This window comes from Microplitis demolitor, chromosome 5 (genome assembly GCF_026212275.2).
Source record: "Microplitis demolitor isolate Queensland-Clemson2020A chromosome 5, iyMicDemo2.1a, whole genome shotgun sequence".
NCBI classification, from domain to species: domain Eukaryota; kingdom Metazoa; phylum Arthropoda; class Insecta; order Hymenoptera; family Braconidae; genus Microplitis; species Microplitis demolitor.
In genome coordinates this window covers 4,897,218-4,920,213 of record NC_068549.1, presented here as the reverse complement: position 1 = coordinate 4,920,213, position 22,996 = coordinate 4,897,218, and the positions used below count along the sequence as shown (strand labels likewise).

At 26.9% G+C, this 22,996-nt stretch overlaps 2 protein-coding genes across 2 annotated transcripts; both read right to left on the bottom strand.

The window, feature by feature from the left end:
- Positions 1–433: 433 nt before the first annotated feature.
- LOC103568164 (sex-lethal homolog) lies at positions 434–11,311 on the bottom strand. Its single transcript, XM_014445158.1, has 6 exons — positions 11,223–11,311; positions 10,182–10,491; positions 9,389–9,564; positions 9,197–9,310; positions 8,516–8,676; positions 434–764 (listed from the first exon to the last, which is right to left on the bottom strand). The coding sequence occupies exons 2-6, from the start codon at positions 10,338–10,340 to the stop codon at positions 538–540; spliced, it is 837 nt and encodes a 278-aa protein (XP_014300644.1). The 5' UTR covers positions 10,341–10,491; positions 11,223–11,311; the 3' UTR covers positions 434–537.
- A 9,080-nt stretch (positions 11,312–20,391) lies between these two features.
- LOC103568173 (uncharacterized) lies at positions 20,392–22,384 on the bottom strand. Its single transcript, XM_008544907.2, has 3 exons — positions 21,919–22,384; positions 21,501–21,836; positions 20,392–21,426 (listed from the first exon to the last, which is right to left on the bottom strand). The coding sequence occupies exons 2-3, from the start codon at positions 21,807–21,809 to the stop codon at positions 21,160–21,162; spliced, it is 576 nt and encodes a 191-aa protein (XP_008543129.1). The 5' UTR covers positions 21,810–21,836; positions 21,919–22,384; the 3' UTR covers positions 20,392–21,159.
- Positions 22,385–22,996: the final 612 nt, after the last annotated feature.

Sequence of the window (22,996 nt, the reverse complement as noted above, 5' to 3'; positions counted from 1 at the left end):
TTAAAATCTTTAGTCTTAAATTTATAAATTTAAAAATTTATTCTTGTCTGCACTCGCAATGGCACTTGGTATCATAAAATTATTTTAAAATAATCCACAAAATATTTATTGACCATTGCCAATTTTCTGTCATTTAAATTATAAATAATAATAATTAGTGCCATTGTTTCACAGTACAGCACTCACTTAATATCCATTGTCTAAAATCCACACCCCACATTTTCCGTTCATCTCGGACGGAGATTTTGGATGCGACGTGGTCATAAAACATTCGCAAATTAATTTCATTTATTAAAATTAAAAAAAAAAAAAAAAAAAAAAAGAAAAAAAAACGTTAATTAAATTAAAAATTATCGACATGTTTGCTAATCCATCGAAGAGTTACTCCAAACGGTATCAACTGTAGTAATGTCCACTCGGTCGTTGCCGAAACATTTGTTTATCATCATAAATTTTTAGTTTATTTGTTTGTTTGCTTGTTTATTTGTTTAATAATTACTTATTGACTTGTAATAAATGTAAGACATTTATTTGTGGTCACCAGAAGTGTGATTGTACGTAACCACCCCCCATTCCAATCGGATTGAATCTATGGGGATGAATTTTTTCCATTCTCATAGCACCAGGTCCACCACTACCTCCATTCCCAATAAAACTTCCATGATGTCCACCCCTAGTACCAATTGATGTCGCTCTTCCAACTCCAGTTACTCCGGTAGTGACAGCTCCCCCAGTTGAAGTTCCACGTCCGCGGGTACTTCCACCTGAAAAATATTTTTTTTTTATTATGTTCATTTTTAAAAGTTTGAAAAAAAAAAAATAAAATAAATAAATAAATAAAATTATTATTAGTTTACATAAATAATAAATAAAAATATATATTTAGTAGCAATTTCAAGCAAAATTAATGCTAAAGACATGACGATTTATAGATGTAATATAAATATATAATAAAGATTTATTGATAACTTAAATTTTAAAAATGCGAGCTGTAATTTTTACATAAATAAATAAATAAAATACAATATTAAGTTTTTTTTTTGAAGATGTTAAGGAAGAAATTACCTCCTGTCCATTAATCATAATAACTTGTGGATTAAAAAATTGTTTTTATTTTTTCACTTGTTCACGAATATATATCACGTTATTATTATATTTAAATGAATAAGATTATAAGTAATTAGTAGGGCTAGGATTTTTGCTTTGATTTAAAAATAATAATTATTAATTAATACTGTCAAGTTTTTGATATTACGGTGAAAATATTGGTCATATAAAAAAAATTTTTAAGAAAAGTTGTAGGGGATTTAATTTTATAAAGAAAATATCTTTTACAATTTTTTTATAAAACTAATAGGAAAGCCGTAGTTTTAAAATTGAGATTTTCATAATTATCAAAAATTTGAATCATTCATTATAAATCTTAATTTTGTAATTACGGTGAAAATATTGATCGTATAAAAAAATTTTTCAAACAAAAGTTGTAGGAAATTCAATTTTCTAAAAAAAATGTCTATTATGATATTATTATACGACCAATATTTTCACTGTAATTTTAAAATTAAGATTTTTATAATTATTAAAAATTTGAATCGTTCATTATGAATCTTAATTTTGGAATTGTGTTGAAAATATTGGTCGTATAAAAAAATCATACGAGACATTTTTGTTTTAAAATTAAATTTCCTACAACTTTTGTCTGAAAACTTTTTTTATAAGACCAATATTTTCACCGTAATACAAAACATTCTAACCATTCATTCAAAATTAAGGCAAAAATCTTGTCCCTAGTAATTAGTAATATAAATTAATATTATTTATTATTCATTCCATCACTTTGTTATCTTATTATTAACATCAATGAGTTACGATTATGATTTTTAATTAGAAAAAAAAAAAACTAATAAAAAAGTTATTGTGTATTGATGAATAAAAAATTTTATTTGAATTAAAAATAAAAAACAATCGTAGTTACACTGTTTTATATTCATCACTATTTAAATTATTTTCATAAGTTATAAATAACAATTAATTAATAATTAAATATTAATAACAGTTAAAAAAATTACAATCACATAATTTATTTAAAACATGATATAATTTATAGACATTTTATTATTTAGCGGCTTGTTATTGGATGGTATTGAACATATTAATTTCCACATAAAATTTATATATTACAGTACAATTATTATTAAATATGTTACGTACATACGGAAATTACGAGGATATTAATAAAATTTATTGATTATTTATTTATAAATTAATAGAAGATTCTAATGATAAATTTTTTTAAATATCCCGCTTAATAGTAATTCCTAATTTTATTTTGGTGTTGTTTCTTTTATCCAATTATTCATTTATAATAAATATTATCGGTTTCCGTGTAAAAAAAATTCGTTCCTGAAATTTTTTGACAGTGAAGTTTCAAAATTGGAGACAATTCTGAATTTCGAACTTCAAATTTAAAATTTTTCAGCTGGAAAAATTAGAAAGTGCAAAATTTTTAACTGGTGAAAGATTTTCCCGCGCGTTTTTTTTTTTATTTCTTGAAAAAAAGTAATTTGATTTGACAATTTTTTGGGTTTGAAGAAAAAAAAGGAATTAATTAGGAATTATGAAGATTTTTTATTCTTACCAGAATTATTCAGGTGAGGCAAAAAAAATGAAGGATTTGAAAATATTTATGAACATTTTTTGACTTTTATTAGAACTTTTTGGGAGTCAGTTTTTTTCACTTTTTGATTTGGTCAAAAATAGTCCAAAAAATGAGTGATTAGAACTAATTATGAACTTATTATAAACTCACAAAATTTTCAATTCAAATCAATTTTGCTTAAAAAATTTCAAAAAAATAAAAAAAGAAACCCCGCTAAAAACGTCTACACTAGTTAAAAATTTTTCACACTTGTAATTATTTTAAAGCTCCAAAAATGTTCAACTAAAAGTTCAGAATTATCTAAATTTTGTAAGTTCACTGTCAGGAACGTTTTTGGAAGATTTTTGTAACGAATTTTTTTCACACGAGTTATCCTTTATCACAGCCATTGTTGCTACTACAAAACTTTTCGGTGTTTGTCCTCATTATTAGAACTTTAATCATTAATCAGATACGGTCCATTGTTCAACATTCTACTACATTCATTTTTTCAAATAATTATATTTATATACAGTTATTTTTTAATCATACATTTAATTGTTTTCAAATTTTAAAAACAAAATTCAGTAGGATTTAATAGTAAAGCAATAAATTTATTAATTTAAATAATTTTTTAGGAATTTTTTTTTTACTTTTTTCATTTTATAAGTTTTATGTATTTGATTAATGATGCATATATTTATTGAGTGAGTAATATATATAATTGTAAAAATTCAATATCAAAAATTTTGATAATTGTTATAATTTTTTTTTAAATAAATAAAATCCTTAAATAATAATTTTTTTAAATAAAAAAATATTTCATGCAAAATTAAATAATAAATAAATAAAATAAAATAGCTAATTCTTATATTGAAAATATATACGCCAAAAAAAATTTAATAAATTTGTAAGTTACTTAATTTTGTAATTATTATTTTTTTTACTCTTTCAATAATATATATATTTATCGTAAAAGAATGATATCTACAACATTACGTTACATATATCTAAATTTGCTTGAGCGTCTTTTAATTACTATGCCCCTAATTAGTTACATAAATATTGAATGCATTAATTTGTAAGCTTTTTGTAATTAATACGAGTTTATCTTAACCAGATGTTTACATCTACATATTGGCATTATTTTATAAATATACTATCTACTTACAGCCGATAAAGATCTAATGCTAATTGCATAAGTTTACTGTGTATGTAATTATTATTTAATTATCAATATTAATTATTTATAATAATAACTTTAATTAATTTTAAAAAACAAACAATACAATAATTAATTCATTTGATTACAGCTCTCACTAAAATACTATTTTTCATATATTTAAGAGAAAAAACATTTTCAGTATAAATTTTTCTTTACATAAAAAAAATTTATCGAAATTTCACAATTTTTAGTCTTAATTAATTTATTAATTCCATCATAATTTATTAAATATTTTTTATTTTTCTAAGTGATATTGACTTTTTTTTTAATTAATTTGATACAGAAAAAAAAGAATTTTTTGGCGCGAAAAAATTTTATTCTTCCCATGAAAACTTTTTCTTTCTTGGGCGGGAAAAAATTTTCTTGAGTCAAAAAAAACTCTATTTTTGGTCTTAAGAAAATTCTTTTTTTTTTATTTAACAGTGAAAAATCTTTTTTTTCACCAGGAAATTTTTTTATTTTGCGTAGAATAATTTATTAAATAATTAAAAATTGTCATTGCATTTAAATTTAAAGGCTATATAATAATAATAATTATTCTTATTGTTTATTATTTAAATTTGAAAACTGCTGATATTTTTTCCTCGTTCCATATAGACACTCTCCTTCGCCGAATGGTAAGCAGTGAAATAGAAATATTTGATTAAAATAACTTTAGAGGTATGCCTCCTTTGTTATAATAACTTTTTTTTTTTTTTTTTTTTTTTTTTTTTTCAAGTAATTGAATTTTTTCAAAAATATTATCATTTATAAATTAGAGATATGAGGAAGAGAGAGAAATTTATATACGATTAAATTAATTTTAATTTGGAATTCAACGCTCATGCATATGATTATTAGTCTAATAATAATGATAGTAAAGCTTTAAATATAAATGCATTCGCAGCCAATTAAATATTACAATATTTATTTTGCGCGCGGTCATTACAGCTCAAGCAAATATAAAAATTTAATTATTCATTATTTTTTTATTATAATAAATAACAATTATTTTATTTTAAATACTTAACTATATAATAAATGTAATATAATTATTTTATAAATAATTGATTTTACATGGTGACCACAGATTTTGGAAACTCAAATTCCCAGACTTTTCCAGGTATTCCAGTCAAATAATTTAAAAATTCCCTGACCATATGTAGTAATATTAAATCATTGGAAATATTTATTTAATTCAAAATAAAATGGCATAAGTCAGTTCAATAAATAATCAATCATTGTCTTTAAATGAAACTTTATTTTATTATTTGTCAATGTTCATACGTTTTTTTTATTTATTAAATGAATAATTTTTTATTTTTTATTTTAAATCTATGATTTTATATAACTTACTCTACAATAAAATATAAATAAATTTATCATTTTCACTAGAATAAATTTCATAAATAAGAACGTTTTATAGAATATTAATAAAATATTAATCAAGTACGCGAATAATATAGTGGAACTTATTAGTTCAATACTTATGTATACTTTTAATGTTTTTGGTTTTTTAACTTATCAATATGAATGTCAATAGCTTCAAGATCCTGACGAGCGTTTTCTACTAAGACTTTTTTTTTAACAGCCTTCTTAATTCAAACTGCTTCATTTTTTCGCTATTGGAATCAATTTCTACTAATTTTTTTTTCAAAAATGGTATTACAGGTGCATTCGCGCCGCGCCACTTTTTGAACAGTTTTGACAGAAAAAAAAAATATCGGATTTTTTCAGTAAAAAAAAAAAAGAAAGTAAAAATTTTTCAGCTTTGTTACGAAATTCCTGACTTTTCCCTAATTTTTTCAGTTTATTTATAATTCCTGAGATTTCCAGGTTTTACATAAATGTGGCCACCATGTTTCAAAATTTATAATTAGGACGTTGTAGGTCAATAAAGATAAAGGAAAGCGCTGAAATAATATCGAAAAAAATATCTGTATTTTGTGTTATACTTTTTTGAATAACATACAAAAAATAATATACAAAAAATGACCTTACATTAGTACGGACCTTATTAGTATGGAAAACAATTAATTAAATTTTTAACGTTAATTTCTTTTTCAAAGTCAGTAAGTCAAAATTTCAAATAATAATAATTATAATAATTAAATTAACGAAATTATTAATAGAACAAAAATTATCCTAACGATTAAATGTATTACTGGGATAGCCAACTGTCAGAAAGTAAAAAATTTGAATAATACAATAATATATAATTTATAATAACAATAATGATTACTGTCAGTTATTAATTAATTAATCAATAATAATTAAATGATTAACAAAAATAATAAATGTATACTGTAATAAATCCAATTGACCCAGGTCCAATGACTTAATAAAAATCCTTAATTTGTTTAGAGTCAAAGACTTGACCAGGGTAGACCCGTTCGTTTCTTAATGTGGTCATCGTTGGAAAGGATAAGCGAATCCAGCGCCTTCATTTTTCATTTTTAACACAACACAAACACTTTTTTTTAATTAACTATTAATTAAATATAACGCTTTTTAAATATATTCATTACTAATATATAATGTCTTATATTTTTCACTCAATGATTATTAAACTTATTTATATATTTTTATTAACGCGAATTATTTTATTAATATATGTAATATAATAGAAAAAAAAAAAAAGAAAACAATTAAATAATTTTTGTAATTTAAATTGCATTGCAAGTCGCAGATAAATTATTTTGATTTTTCATTACTATTTTATCAGTTGTTGTTGTAGTGTATTATTATCATTAGTATCAACTGATATATATGTGTTATTGTTTAATTAATGGATGATTTTTTTGACTATTGCGATAAGCTGTTGAGAGCCGAGTTAGGTGCAAACTTCTTATCTGGCAAAACATTTTTTTAAATTAGGGTTAAAATGTTTACGCGGACAAATGGGAATTATTTAAAAATATAAATAAACTATTAAGTATAATAACAATAATAAATAATAAGAAACAATAATTAGTTATAGCAAACTAGCCGTCATTGGAATTTATTTTAAATATGGCGGTTTTATTTTAAAATAACGCATGCTTGATTCCCTGACCGGTTAAATATGTTTTATACGTATATATCTTGTATAGATCAATATATATATACTACGATAAATATATAGAGATAAATTATTTGTTTAAATAAGCGACGGCAAAAAAACGTAACTTTAAATGCATACCGATAAATAATACATTTACAGCAATCATGTACTTGTCAGTTTTTTTAGTAATTTAAATTTTAAAAAAATTCGCGGTGACGACTAATAACAAATAGATTAATCCACTAAAATATATTTGATTAATCGGTGCATTTTTAAAATAAACTATTCATGTCTATTGCAAAATTTCCTTGCATTTAAGGCCAGTCTCAGAAAGTGCCCCCACTTTTTTTAAATTTTTAATGACTTTAAACTGTCATAAGTGTCTCGAAATTTTATCAATTGATTAAAAAAAAGTTAAAGCATTAATTGAAAAAAGAGCAGCGTAGTAGTAATTTCGCGGAGATATAGATTTTAGAAAAAATTACTTACAATTGATATCAATTGGGAGCTAAATGAAATTTGTCAAATCATGGTGACTACAGATTTTTGAAATTTTAATTCCCTGACTTTTCCAGGTACTCCAGTCAAATAATTTAAAAACTCCTGAACATATGTAGCAATATTAAATCATTGGAAATATTTATTTAATTCAAAATAAAATGGTATAAGTCAGTTCAATAAATAATTAATCATTGTCTTTAAATGAAACTTTATTTTATTATTTGTCAATGTTCATACGTTTTTTTTATTTATTAAATGAATTATTTTTTATTTTTCATTTTAAATTTATGATTTTATATAACTTACTCTATAATAAAATATAAATAAATTTATCATTTTCACTAGAATAAATTTCATAAATAAGAACGTTTTATAGAATATTAATAAAATATTAATCAAGTACGCGAATAATATAGTGGAACTTATTAGTTCAATACTTATGTATACTTTTAATGTTTTTGGTTTTTTAACTTGTCAATATGCATGTTAATAGCTTCAAGATCCTGACGATTGGTTTCTACCAAGACTTTTTTTTTCTAACAGCCTTTTTAATTCAAATTGCTTCATTTTTTCGCTATTGGAATCAATTTCTACTAATTTTTTTTAAAAATTGTATTACAGGTGCATTCGCGCCGCGCCACTTTTTGAACAGTTTTGACAGAAAAAAAATTTATCGGATTTTTTCAGTCAAAAAAAAGTAAAAATTTTTCCAGCTTTGTTACGAAATTCCTGACTTTTCCCTGATTTTTCCAGTTCATTTATACTTCCCAGGTTTTGGTAATTCGTAAAATCTTCATGTCAATTTTATAATTAGAATTTTCAAATTTTTTAAGCTAAAATTTATTCAACATATCTTGCTCAACTCCTAATTGTTAACAGCTGCAAGTAATTTTTTTAATTCTATACCTCAGCAAAATTACTACTACATTGTACTTTTTTTGATCGAGGTTTTAATTTTATTTACTTTAATTAATAAAATTTTAATACGGTTATGACAGTTAAAAATCATTGAATATTTTTAAAAAGTGAGAGAGGGGACACTACCTGAGGATACCCTTAAATAATATAAATAAATAAAAAAAATAAATAATATAAAAAATAATAATAAAGTTTATTGTTTAATACTCACCACGACTCTGATTGTATCCAGCCTGCCACCCAGCATAATATGCCGCTTTTTGTTTTCCATGTTCTTCCGCGATCTTAACACATAGCGGCTCGGAACCGCCATCGGGTATTGTACCATTTAAATGATTTATTGCTTCTTGTGCTTCTTCACGCTTATCATACCTGCAGTGAAGACAAATAAATTGAATTAAAAGACATGCTAAATTACTCTTTATGTAAATATATATCAAGTATATATAAATTTCAATTTATATATACATATGTAGTCCGTATATATTTATAGTATAAGTAGACACTTATTTAAACGAATTTAAGCAGACTGTTATACTTAATTTATTGTACAAATATAAATTTTTGATTGTGTGCCTTCATCGAGTTACTTTTCACAGTGAACTAGGTCACTTATAGAACAAACGTTAAATGAAATTGAGCAAAGATTCGCGCCAGGTAGGCAGTAGACTGGCGAAAATATTCTGGCACAGAATATAAGTTGGCTAAATAAATATATATACTCTGTGAAGATTTTAAATTGGAATACTTGTATTGAGATTTAATTTTATTTTACAACTCAGCTGTTTGTAGAAATTTTGAGTTTCATCCAATTTGTCTTTTTTTTTTATTTAAATTCATTAAAGACTTTAATGTGCGAGTAATGGAGCGATGAAATACATAAATAATTTACCTAACAAAAGCCACTCCTCTAGGTAAGCCAGTTAATTTATCTTTCAATATATTCTTCTGTACTATTTGGCCGAATTTATTGAAGAGATCCTCGATTTGATTTTCCGTAACATTTCTGTCGGATAATAATTAAATTTTATTTATAACAAAAGTAGATTATTTTAATTTATTAGTCATATTTATTTATAGTTACCTAGGAAGATTTGTAACATAGAGATTTGTTTCTTTTATTTCTTCTCCAGAAGGTCTTGCGAACGATACTTTTAATCTTTTATTTTGAACTTGCAATCCATTGAGTGTATTTATCGCTGTTGCTGCATCTTCAGCTTTCGCGTAATTCACGAAACCAAAACCATAACTATATCCAGTCTTTAAACAAAAAAAAAAAAATTGTTTTAATTTTTTATTACAATCTTTTTTTGATACTGAAGTTAGCCGACGTTTCATAATTTGATAATTATAAAAAAAAAAAATATTTTAAAAAATTGCACTTATGGTTTATTAAATTTTCTATGTGTGCATATTTGTAGTTTTTTTTTTTTTTTTTTTTTTTTCGTCATTGATTTGTTGAAATAGAAATCCCAAAATTTTAAATTGTTGATTTCAATGATACTGAAGTTAACTGACGTTTAATAATTTTTGAATTTAAAAAAAAACTATAAATTAAAAAAAAAAATGCACTTGTAGATTTTTAAATTTTCTACATGTGCATATTTTTAGTTTATTTTTTTTCGCGATTTATCAAAAAAAAACCGCAAATTCTTAATGGTCTACAAACTGGATATTTTTAAAAATACAAATTACTAAAAAAATTTCCCAGTATTTCAAATTCAATAATAAAATTTTTATCTTCTTGGAAATTTCGACATTTAAATAAATTATATTACGTATTATTACTCAAGTTATTTGTACTACGATTTCTAAGAATAAGCACAAAAAAAAGAAAAAACTAAAAATAATTAAAAAATTCCAATCCTTTTACTTACTTTGTAATCTTTCATAACTCGACAAGATTCAACTGGTCCGATAGTAACAAACATACTGTATAATTCTTTTTCAGTCATACTTTGGGGTAGATAATTAATAATAAGATTAGTGCGAGGTTCATCCCCGCACATATTAAGTTGATCATTTTGTTCGGTCATTTTGAAATTAAGACTATCAGGTTCCAAAAATTCTTTTTAATTTAACTCTGCAACTCGTGTCACTCCTACGTAGAAAAACAATTTTTTGTCGTTCCTTTTTGAGACTGTCTGTCGACACTGATGATGATGATGCGATGATTGAATGATCCGGCTGATTGAGTCGTTGATAAACATCGGGACGTACAGCAAATACAAAAAATATAAACAAATGCATTACTACTTTTATCCCGGACTCCCGCATACCAGCAAAACTCACTGGCAATGAATATTTTTTTTCTTTTTTTTTTTTTTTTTTTTTTTAAAGCAGTTGATAAAAAATAAATATAAAAATAAAATTCAATAATATATACGACGCCAGACCTGCATATCAGAAACAAACAAACAAATGCAATAATAAAAAAACTACATTAATTATTACATATATATAAATATAAAATATATATTTAATATATATATCACATATATGTGCTGGATTATATTCATCAACAAAAATTATTTGTTAGGTTATGCCCAGCCAAGCAACCAGTCCTTAATAAAAAAAGAAAAAAAAATTCATATTATTCCAGTTGTCAAATTATTTTTTTAAATTTAAATAATTATTTAAATAATAGTTTAGAAAATATATATAAGTATATAAAAAAAAAAAAAAAAAAAAAACAAATGACTATCGCATCATTTAAAAATTTTATTGGTTAGAAATTGTGCGTAACGTAAAGTGTCATAAAACTGATGCATTAAACTCTAAATAATAAGCTTTTATATATATTTAATAATCTACACTATAAGCATATATATGACTTTAATATAATGATAAACAATAAGTTTATAAATTTAAAAAATATATTTAAATAAGTATATAAATAAATGATAAATAAAACTCACTATGTATATAAATCGCGGCGCAAAGGCCCGGGAAAACGCGGGTGTATCCAGGCCAGTGCGGCCAGATCGTGGGTAAAACGACCCCCCACTTTCTGCCGCGCGGGCGACACATACAACTTGGGAAGACCTGTTGGTGTGTCGGGTGCGGCGGAAGAAGCCGAAAGGAGCCGAGCTCGGAGGAGAATTTACTCTCCCCACTAAGCACAGAGGAGTCACACACACAGCTGTGACTCTCTGTACATGAAAAATTCTGAGAATCCGATCTCAGCCGAAGCATACAGCGGGAAAAATAATAATAATAATAATAATATAAAATATAAAAATATAATAATAATATAAAATAATATAAAATAAATTCGAATTTTTTTTTTTAAATAAATTTTTATTTAAAAAAAAAATTTTTTTTTTTTTTTCAGGATTAAATTATTGTAAAACAATAAATTATAAATATTATGATTCTTGCTAGTAAATATTACTAGCGAAAATGGCGATTGATAATTATTACACCGGTAATTCTCAAACGCAGCTTTTATAATAGTTCTTATGAACTACGGGTAATCGTGGAAACAGTCAAGTGGAGTGAGCGACTACTTTGGAAGCATAAGCTCCGTCGTCGAGTCCTCGCTGATACAAATTTTTTTTTTCTTTCAAATTTTTAACTTTTTTTTTTTTAATGTTTAAATAAGAGTTCATGTATCAGTACCAGACCATTCCATGCATTTATATATCTATATTTGTGAACATAGATATACACAAGTATAGATAGATACAAATGCATGAAGTGGTCCGGTACTAATACATTTAAACTCTTTTTGCGGCTAAACTATTGAAGAAACGAAAGTGCACCAAGAGACCTTTTTTATAGAGATTTTTATGCTTTAAAAAAATAGTCTCTTATCATTTTTTCGTATCTTCAATAAATAAGCCAAAATTTTGAAAAAAAAAGCCATTTTTAGGTTTTTTTTCAGTTTTAAGCTCTCTTTGCGGCTAGGAGATACGAAAGATTACTTATGACACAGCTTTCCACATCACCCCGGAGGTACTGTGTCCTGGCATGCGTTTCCACTTTTTTTACATGGCGGGATCCCCTTGTAGGCCTAAACCATGGTTCAATTATAGCTGAAGGCTTTATATTTACTTTACTAATAAAAAGTAGAGCTGAAGGCTCTAATATTAACAAGTATAAACTAAAAAGAAGTAAAACTTAAGGCTCTATATTAAATATATTATGAGGTAGAAGAGCGGAAGACTAACTTCTACGTGATATTAAATAAATTATTAGCCCATTACACTAAATTTTAACACGATTGACTAGTCAGAAGCAGAGCTAAGAGCTGTAGCTTCTATATATATTTGTAAATACTGTATAAAAATATTGCACTAAAATTACAATTGACTTAGAAAAGCAGAGCTTATTGATCTAATTCTTATACTATCTTAAATACTTAATTAAACTTTAAATCACAACTATGACTAGCTTAAACTTTAAATCACAGCAATGACTAGCAAAAAAGCAGGGCTTTTTAATGACTGAAAATAATACATGGAGATTAGTTTTAAATACATAAATACTCAACATTCATACAGGACCCAATTAAATACATATTCAATCTTCAATCATTCGCCAATCATCACTACTGTCATACGCATGAAGATTCACATTCCTCGGGGGGGCCTTGACTCCGTGAGGGTACAAATCTGAAGAATTCATCATATCTACATAGTTCTTATCTATCGTCATTTCTAAGGGATTTAATTTTCCTGATTTAGCGAGAGATCTAATCACACAAAGTGAATTCAGCGTTTCAGCAGTAAGGCCGTTTCTTTTTTTCGTCTTAATTTCAGGTATTAACGAAAACGCCCTTTCAGCCGGAGCATTTGAATGGGGGAGTGATCTGATGAGACCTGAAAGTAAGCGCAAAGTTGGAAATTGTATATTATTATTTGAGCAAGTGAAAGTGGAAATTTTCATCCACATTTCGTCAAATGTCAATTTGCTCCATTGATTTTTTAAATTCACATCAACAAAATATAACAAATTCCACTCAGTTTGAATAGATCCGTCTACAGGAACGCCAAGAACATCACAGACATTTTTGACTTTTAAAAATGAAGATTCCCTATCCTTTTCAAAGAGTGCCAATTCCGGTGCAAAAACAGTAAGACTGGATAAGAAACTATCTTCAAACGGTAATCTCTTGCGGATGTTTTCAGCAGCAATTACATAGAAATTTAAACAATTGACACGCACCTGGTGAACAATTGATTCAGATTTAGGATCGCCTGATCTTAATTGAAGCCGTAAGAAATCTTCACAATTTGCTCCGACGTCGACTTTAGACAAATCAAGTTGATTTGTGATTAATCCAAAGTTTATTTCGTGAACTCCATTGTCAAAGATTTCAGGCTTCAATAAGGCAGATTTCATGAACTTTTGCAGAATTTCAGTGAACAATCTTTTCGAAAAAGGTTGCAGTTGACCGACTAGCGTATCATTTCCTTGGAAATGAGCATTGATCTTATTAAAAGGTTCAAGTGCCCATTGCAAGAAAAGTAAATACGCTTTCGTCGAGGGATCCTTCATAGTTTCTATTAAGGTATCAGCAGCTGCACTTTTTTCTGAAGATTGGTCAATCAAAAAACCTCTAATCGCCTGCCAATTATCTAAAATCCTAGTAATTGCTATTTGACGAGACAACCATCGTGTAGCAGCAAATCGAGTAACTTTAGAAGGATTTTCATCATAAAAATCCTGAAATTGGGAGAAAATTGCGCTTCGTTTTGGGCTATTATTAATAAAAGAAGAAATATCCGCAACGAAAGAATGAACTTTCGAGGGTATGGCAGTACTGGCATCTTTAGCGACAAGTGCTAAAGAATGGCAAATGCAGGGGAGAGTTAAAAGGTTAGGGATTTTCTTACTCAAATGAACTTTGAAAGAATTATTTCGACCAACCATGACCGAAGCATTGTCACAGGCAAGACTAATGATTTGATGCAGAGGAACTTCCTTTTCAGCTATCGCACTGATGAATTGTTGAACCAATCGGTCGGCACTACCGTTAATAGCATCGATATGGATTAATTTCAACAACTCGGTGTTAACGAGTAAAGTTTGTGGATCAACGTAGCGAACCATCAAAGTCATCCATTTTTCATTAGTAACGTCAGTAGTCTCGTCAACAAAAACAGAAAATTTGGTGTTTTTAACAACCTCATCAACTCTTTTTGACTCGCGGACACTAACAACGTTATTAATTACTTTGGTAGTTTTAGTTTTACCCATGGCCATTTTTTGAAGAATAGCAGGTTCCTTACCAATCATTTGAAATAATTTCAACATGTCCGAAGCAGTAGAAAAAGATATATTATGTTGAGCAACAAAAGTTGCAAATCTAATTTCGGCAGCTTTGACTCGATCATTAAAATTGAGTCCAGAAGAAGATGGCAGGGAACTGGCCTCTGGTGGAGAGCTAACTGGTGGAGAGCTAACGGGGGGAGAGCTAACTGGGGGAGAGCTAACTGGGGGAGAGCTAATTGGGAGAGAGCTAACTGGGGGAGAGCTAATTGGGAGAGAGCTAACTGGGAAAGAGCTAACTGGGGGAGAGCTAACTGGGAGAGAGCTAACTGGTGAAAGAGTTAAATTTCCTAAAATGCCTACATTAGAATGAACAATACCTTTTCTAAGATGATGGGTACGCGTGAGCTGAATATGTTTATCTGTTTTTAAATGCCTGTCAATTTCTGACCTACCGCAAGTTAAATAAATATCGCACGCAACACAAAAGAATTTCGTGGGGTCTGACGGACATTCATTCACCCATTGTCTCCACTCTGGAAAATCATCGAACCATTGCTGCTGGAAAGTCTTGACTCGAGATTTTTTAGCAGAAGGCTCTGATAAATCCATATTTAATTAAAAAAAAAAACAGAAACAGTAGCAATAGTACGATGACCAATTAAATCTATATAAACTCTAACCAACGCGTTCGCGATACTTAGAAAGTCGGACGTGAATTTAACTATTAATAATTTAAATAATCTACACTATTTATTCATTAAAAAACACACACTGTACTTAATGTTAATAATAATGATAAAAATAAAAATATATAAATACTTAGTTAAATACCTTTAAATTTTATTTCAGGAACGCAGTAATCCCAATAGCTGATGCACACCGTGTAACTTTATACGTAAAATTGATCGTTTACGGAAACAGCGTCCGTTGACGAACAAACGAAGCATCATTTGTTTATAACCGAGATCCGAGGCGCGAAAAACGCGCGCGTGTAACTCCTTCGGGCACATTTGTTTATAACCGAGATCCGAGGCGCGAAAAACGCGCGCGTGTAACTCCTTCGGGCATTTAAAGTTTAAAGAGACGCGATTGACTTTAAGAAACTTCGTCATCATTAAAAATTGCTTTTGTGAAGATTATAAGAGCATTTGAATTAGAATGCATCTAACAACTAAAAATTATCATAAAAATAATTTTGGTATTGCATTAAATATAACTGCTTGACAAAAAAAGTTTAGCCGCGCAGTCCCCAATGACTCAATAAGTAAGACAGAGACAATAACAATCGATTGTCGCAGCGCTGTCAATCGGCCGGCGCTGACCGAGACTGTCATCAGCGATACCGTAAGAGTGACAAAGACAGAAGGTATGATGAATGTTACGACTTCTGTCTTACTTATTGATAACAATACTTATTGATAGCCCCGCTCACTTCAGATAGAAAGAATAGAAATATATTTATTTATCTTGATCAATTTTGAAAGGGGTAAATTTTAAACAGTACTAATGACAAGGAAACGTAAAGTAAAAAATACAATGAAAATAAAAAATGAACTTTCAAATGATGAACTGCATAATCAAGCAAATATGGTAGAGATAAAGAATCCAATTGAAGAGTGTATACATACACATATGGATCAACGCTGTAAAACTTCAACTTACGTTTATGAGGGTGAAAATAGAAAATACTTGATGAATTTTGACAGCCATCAGCTCTACTTTCTATTAGTAAAGTAAATATAAAGCCTTTAGCTATAATTAAACCATGGTTTAGGCCTACAAGAGGATCCCGCCATGTAAAAAAAGTGGAAACGCATGCCAGGACACAGTACCTCCGGGGTGATGTGGAAAGCTGTGTCATAAGTAATCTTTCGTATCTCCTAGCCGCAAAGAGAGCTTAAAACTGAAAAAAAACCTAAAAATGGCTTTTTTTTTCAAAATTTTGGCTTATTTATTGAAGATACGAAAAAATGATAAGAGACTATTTTTTTAAAGCATAAAAATCTCTATAAAAAAGGTCTCTTGGTGCACTTTCGTTTCTTCAATAGTTTAGCCGCAAAAAGAGTTTAAATGTATTAGTACCGGACCACTTCATGCATTTGTATCTATCTATACTTGTGTATATCTATGTTCACAAATATAGATATATAAATGCATGGAATGGTCTGGTACTGATACATGAACTCTTATTTAAACATTAAAAAAAAAAAAGTTAAAAATTTGAAAGAAAAAAAAAATTTGTATCAGCGAGGACTCGACGACGGAGCTTATGCTTCCAAAGTAGTCGCTCACTCCACTTGACTGTTTCCACGATTACCCGTAGTTCATAAGAACTATTATAAAAGCTGCGTTTGAGAATTACCGGTGTAATAATTATCAATCGCCATTTTCGCTAGTAATATTTACTAGCAAGAATCATAATATTTATAATTTATTGTTTTACAATAATTTAATCCTGAAAAAAAAAAAAAATTTTTTTTTTAAATAAAAATTTATTTAAAAAAAAAAATTCGAATTTATTTTATATTATTTTATATTATTATTATATTTTTATATTTTATATTATTATTATTATTATTATTTTTCCCGCTGTATGCTTCGGCTGAGATCGGATTCTCAGAATTTTTCATGTACAGAGAGTCACAGCTGTGTGTGTGACTCCTCTGTGCTTAGTGGGGAGAGTAAATTCTCCTCCGAGCTCGGCTCCTTTCGGCTTCTTCCGCCGCACCCGACACACCAACAGGTCTTCCCAAGTTGTATGTGTCGCCCGCGCGGCAGAAAGTGGGGGGTCGTTTTACCCACGATCTGGCCGCACTGATCCAGGCAAACTCGTGAATCGACCAAGCTGTCAGGAACTGGTGGGAGAAGTAACGCGACAGAACGAGGACGCTAAAGTAGGGATAACACTAGAGAAATAAAATGAGAAAGAGTAAATAATGTTTTATTTAAGATAGAGTGAGAAACAAATAATTACAGAGAAGGAGAGACGAGGGAGAGACGAGAAAAAGAGATGAAATTACAAGAGAAGAGAAGAGAAGAGAAGAATAGAAGAAGATGACAATGAAAAAAAAAAGTGTTAGAAACAAAACGTGAGGGTGAAAAAAAAAACTAAAGAGGTACAAATTCACTTGCGTTATGAATTAACGTACATATATATATAGATATATATTACACGAATATTATGTAAGCATATATTTCATGACTTATTTTTTCTTCACACACTCGTTAAATCACTGACCGACTTTTGGTCATGTCCACTAGATGTTAAATATAACACTAAATTATGTCGAACATAACGATTTAGTTTTTTCTTAGTGAGTATTTTAATTGGAACATTGCTTTAATTAGTTATTAATTGAGGGTAACTGTTTGAGATATTGGAAAATGTTAAATATTAAAATTGAAATTTTTAATAGGAAGTGATCAAATACGGCCAACGTACTGAGCAGAACTGAGCCCCAGGGCCCCAACCCTGACCTGCCTCGCGAGCACCCTTTGGAGCTCCATCCCTCCTTACACCCTCGACCAACCAATGCAACCCACTATTATACGGTAAAAAAACGCCCCTTGTATCAATTAACTGGAGTCTATAAAAAAAAAAACTATTTTTTAATCACTTCATTTTAAGCCCTTGTTCTTTATGATACTGCTTAACTGACGCTCATAATTTTTGAAATTTTAAAAAAATGATATTTTGAAAAATTGCACTTGTAGTTTTTTTAATTTTCTACATGTGCATATTTTTAGTTTTTTTTTTTTTAATTAATCTGTTAATAAAATAAATCCCGAAATTGTTAATTGTCAACTTTAGAAGTTTACTGACGTCTAATAATTTTTGAAATTTTGTAAAGAAGATAAATTATTAAAAAATAATTTTTGAAAAAATTGCACTTGTAGTTTTTTTAAATTTCTACATGTGCATATTGTCATTTTTTTTTTTTAATTAATCTGCGGATAAAAATAATTCGAAATTTATTAATTGTTAACTTTAGAAATTAACTGACGTTTAATAATTTTTGAAATTTTTTAAAAATGATAAATAATAAAAAAAATAATTTTTGAAAAAATTGCACTTGTAGATTTTTTAATTTTCTACATGTGCATATTTTGAGTTTTTTTTTTTAATTAATTTGTTGATAAAAAAAAAAACGAAAATTAAATAAACGACTTTAAATAATTTCGGGGGTAAGTTACAATAATTTGAATTTAAATGAACTAATGATGTATAAAATTATTTGGCATTGACGTAATAAGTTAAATTTTTAATATTTACGTGAGCTGAAATTAACTATTTAGTGGCATAAATAGTTTCTTGGCAGAAAACCTAAACGATGAAAATGAAAATTGGGTAAGGTGGTATAATCCACCTACGATAAGAGTATTATAGACTAAACCCTACTTATTTAAATCGATAAGTGTTGTGTTAAAAAATTTCTAAGTAATCTTTCATTTAATTTAGGTGCACTTGTATTTAATAAATTATTTAATAATAAAATTTTTAATTTGCATAAAAGTTACACGTGAAAATTTTATAAAAAATTATCAATTCATTTGATTTAAATTTATGACATTTATAGATTGTGATATATAGTGGTAACTATTAATGAAAAAAAAAAAAAAAAAGATTTAAAATTTTGCCGCATTGTTTAATTATTTACCCCTTCTTTGTCTTGATGATGACAATTTCGGGTGCAGTGTTATGTCGTTTTGCGGTGGTAGTGAACGTCTGCGCGATATAAATTTAATATGCACGTGCGCATTGACGTGCTGGTTTATATTTTTTATGCTAGAGTATTTATTATTTATAAAATATAAAAATATCTTCATATTTAATTATTAATAAAAATTATAATCGATAAAAACAACTTTTTTTAAAAATATATTTCCTAAAGTTAAAAGTTTTAAAATTTTCTTCTCAACTTAATTTAAAAAAAAAAAAAAAAAAATATGCACATGTAGAAAATTAAAAAACCTATAGGTGCAATTTTTTGAAATATTTTTTTTGTTTATCGCTTTTAAAAAATCAAATTGTTAGACGTTGAAATTTTAACAATTAATTAAATTTTTCAATATCAAATTATTTTTATAATTAATGTAATTAAATTGATAATCATTAATAAAAAAAAATACAATTTTTTTTAAGTCTTTAATATTTTATTTAATAAAATACTGATTACATGATGTATTAATTAATAAATATTTCATGAAACAAAGTTTATTTTTTAGGCAACAGTTTCTTTTTAAATCTTAAAATAGTATTTTATTTTTATTTTAATTAAGGACATCCTCAGACAGTGTCCTCTTCCTCTGCTCAATTTTTTGAAAATTTGAATTACCTTGAACAATCATAACTGTGGTAAAACTTAATTAATCAATTAATTGAAAAAAAGTTAATCCATTAATTGAAAAAAAGACAACAAAGTTAAAATTTTGCTGAGATATAAATTTGAAAAAAAAAATTAAATTTTGAAGGCTAAAATTCATTGAATAATCTTAATTGACTTTTCAATTAATGCTTTAATTATTTAAAAGTTAATTAAGAAAATTTTAATGACATTTTAATGCTGACAATTGAAAGTCATAGATTATTTTTAAAAAGTGGAAGACATTGTCTGAAAATGCCCTTGATAGTTAATTATTGTTATAAATGTATAATTTAATCACGATTAATGCAATTAAAATAACTGTAGTTACTCGTATTCATTCAATCTTGATTAAATATTTATCAAATCAAATCCATTAATGGCAGTATTATTTTTATAGATCGATTATATTGTAAAATTAAAAGAAATATATAAAAAATAAATAAATTAATTTATTTTGGTTTAAAAAATACGCACGTTTATAAATTTAAAAAAAAAAAAAAACATTTTTTTCAATTTTTAAAAGTAAATTTGTGCTCACTGGATTTAATCTTATACTTAATAGTGTTATAGTACAAAAATTAGTATTAAAGTAAAAAAATAGCGATACCATTATCAATAATACATTTTCAAAAGCGGTGTTGAAATACCGGTGTTAAATCAGTGTAAAAACAATTGCACGTATATATATTAGAAAAAAAATGTATTACATATAAAAAAATATATAAATTTAATGAATATTATCTGGAGGAAATTTCAATAGTCATAAAGTAAAATATTTTTAACACCGGTAAATAATATTTACACCTTTGATGGTGTTATTTTAATGATCCTGAAGTTAGCAAACATTTAAAAATTTTTGAATTTTTGTTTTTCATCAAATCAATTGTAAAGAAATAAAATAAAACTTTGCACATGTAGAAAATTTTAAAAACTACAGGTGCGATTTTTTCAAATATTTTTTTTTTAAATTTTATCATCTGAAGAAAGATCAGAATAATATTAGACGTCTGCTAACTTCAGTATCATGTTATTTCAACACCACTTTCGGGTTGAAATTTAACACCGAAAATTTTAACACCTACCCCGCCTGGACTTACTCCGTTTTTTTACAGTGTATCATAAATAATATTAATAGATACCTAGTTGATAAATGACTGGTCGAAAATTTTCATAAGCTAAAGAGATTATTCGTGTAATTTGTGATAAGTTACACAGCGTATTGATTATAGTATCAAAGCGATATAATGTTTTGTTTTTAAAAAAAATCAGTTTATCTCAAAGCAGCGAAGCCGCGTTTTTTAATAAAACGAAATGGGCGTCGCGATTCACTATTTTCATTTTTCGATGACGCTGACGATGGAACGGTATCATTTTCTTTACCCCAAGCGCGTCTAGGTGATTCAATACCAAATGGGCTGTACAATTTCGTCGGGGTACGTCCTAATAAAGTTCGCGAATAAGTCTGTGGTGTCTGAGAATTACAGGGCGATTGCTGTTCATCTAAAATTTGTCTCCTTCTCGTTGAACTCCGGAATTTCTGAAGAATAAATTTTATAATTTTATTTTATTATTGATAAAAATAAATTTAAATTTAAATAAAATAATTAATACCTGGGAAATAGTTCCAATGGTAGTTCGTACAGATATTATTGTTTTTGATAATTTTTCAGCTCCGTTTCGTAATACACGTCGTGAGTCCGCGGATACTGTACTCAGACTGATGTTATTCCAACTTTTATCAGCACTTTTAACAATTTTAGATTTATCTTTGTTGTTACCATCGGGTTTTTCTTTATCAAATCGATCTTGAAGTCTTTGGCGAAAATTTTTGCCACGATTTGCTGGAATTCTTGGAGAATTTTTGTCGGTCAAAACCTCACGGTGAAATGTAAAAGAGACGCTACGGGAATCCGGACGCATTTTTAATTTTTAAAATTTTTATTTTATCTGAAATTTATAAATTTAATTAATTTTTATTAATGAATACTAAATTATATCAAAATAAATCAATAAATAAATGAATAGTTACCTTTAACTTTTGAAAGATTCAAAACTTGTAAAAACCGTTACATTAAATCAAGTGAATAATTTGTAACGGACGCAAACCCATAAATTCGTAACTACTTATATTTTTGCTCCACAATAAATTATATATTCTGACTTAAATTTAATAGTTTATATTATTATTTAACTGTCAATTCCTTGTTAATTATATTGTCTATTTAAATATATATAGGAAACAGAAATCAGTCGGTTAAATATATTAAAATTAATTACAGAACTACGAGCTACGATAAAAGTTTTTTTTCAGTCTTTATTTTTTTCGGCTTAACTAAGAAGCAGATGCAATAAAATTTCGTTTCATTATTTAGCGGCAGGCGTCCCGTTGTCGGGGATGTTGTTATCGATCTGTCAAAAAAAGTTCTTCAGTTGTTTTAAAAATTTCTTAAATGCACATTTAGAGGTCGCATCTTGTTTTATTTTACGCGCAGTTTTTTATAATTTAAATTTTTATTACACATTATTTTTTTTTTTTTGTAAATAATTTTTTATTAAAAACTGCAATTATGTTTAATAAATTTTTAAAACAAAACCAAGTTTGATATGGAAGTTCATTGACGTTTAATAATTTTTGAATTTTTTTTTTAAACGACAAATCATAAGAAAAAAATATTTTTAAAAATTGCATCTATAGTTTTTTAAATTTCTTACATGTTCATATTTTTAGTTTTTTTTTTTTTTGTAATTGATTTGTTGCAAAAAAAATGAGTGTTAATGTAGCAGACATCAGACAATTTATCAATTTTAAATAAATGAATAAATTAATTTAAATAATGAAATTTTTAAAAAATGCGCGCGCTAATTTTTCAAATACTTAAATTTTATTTATTTATTCAAAAATTTAAAAGAATTCCTAATTGTCAGTTACATTTACGCTCATGCAAAAAAAATCTGAAAATTGTTTGCTAACTTGAAGATCGTAAAATAATATTTGTTTAATTATTTATATTTATTGCGCACTTTAAGCGCGCAAGTTTTGCGGCTGCTTTACTGACAGTTCTCTTTTTTCAACTATTTCACTCAGACAAAAATATTTGTATACTTTT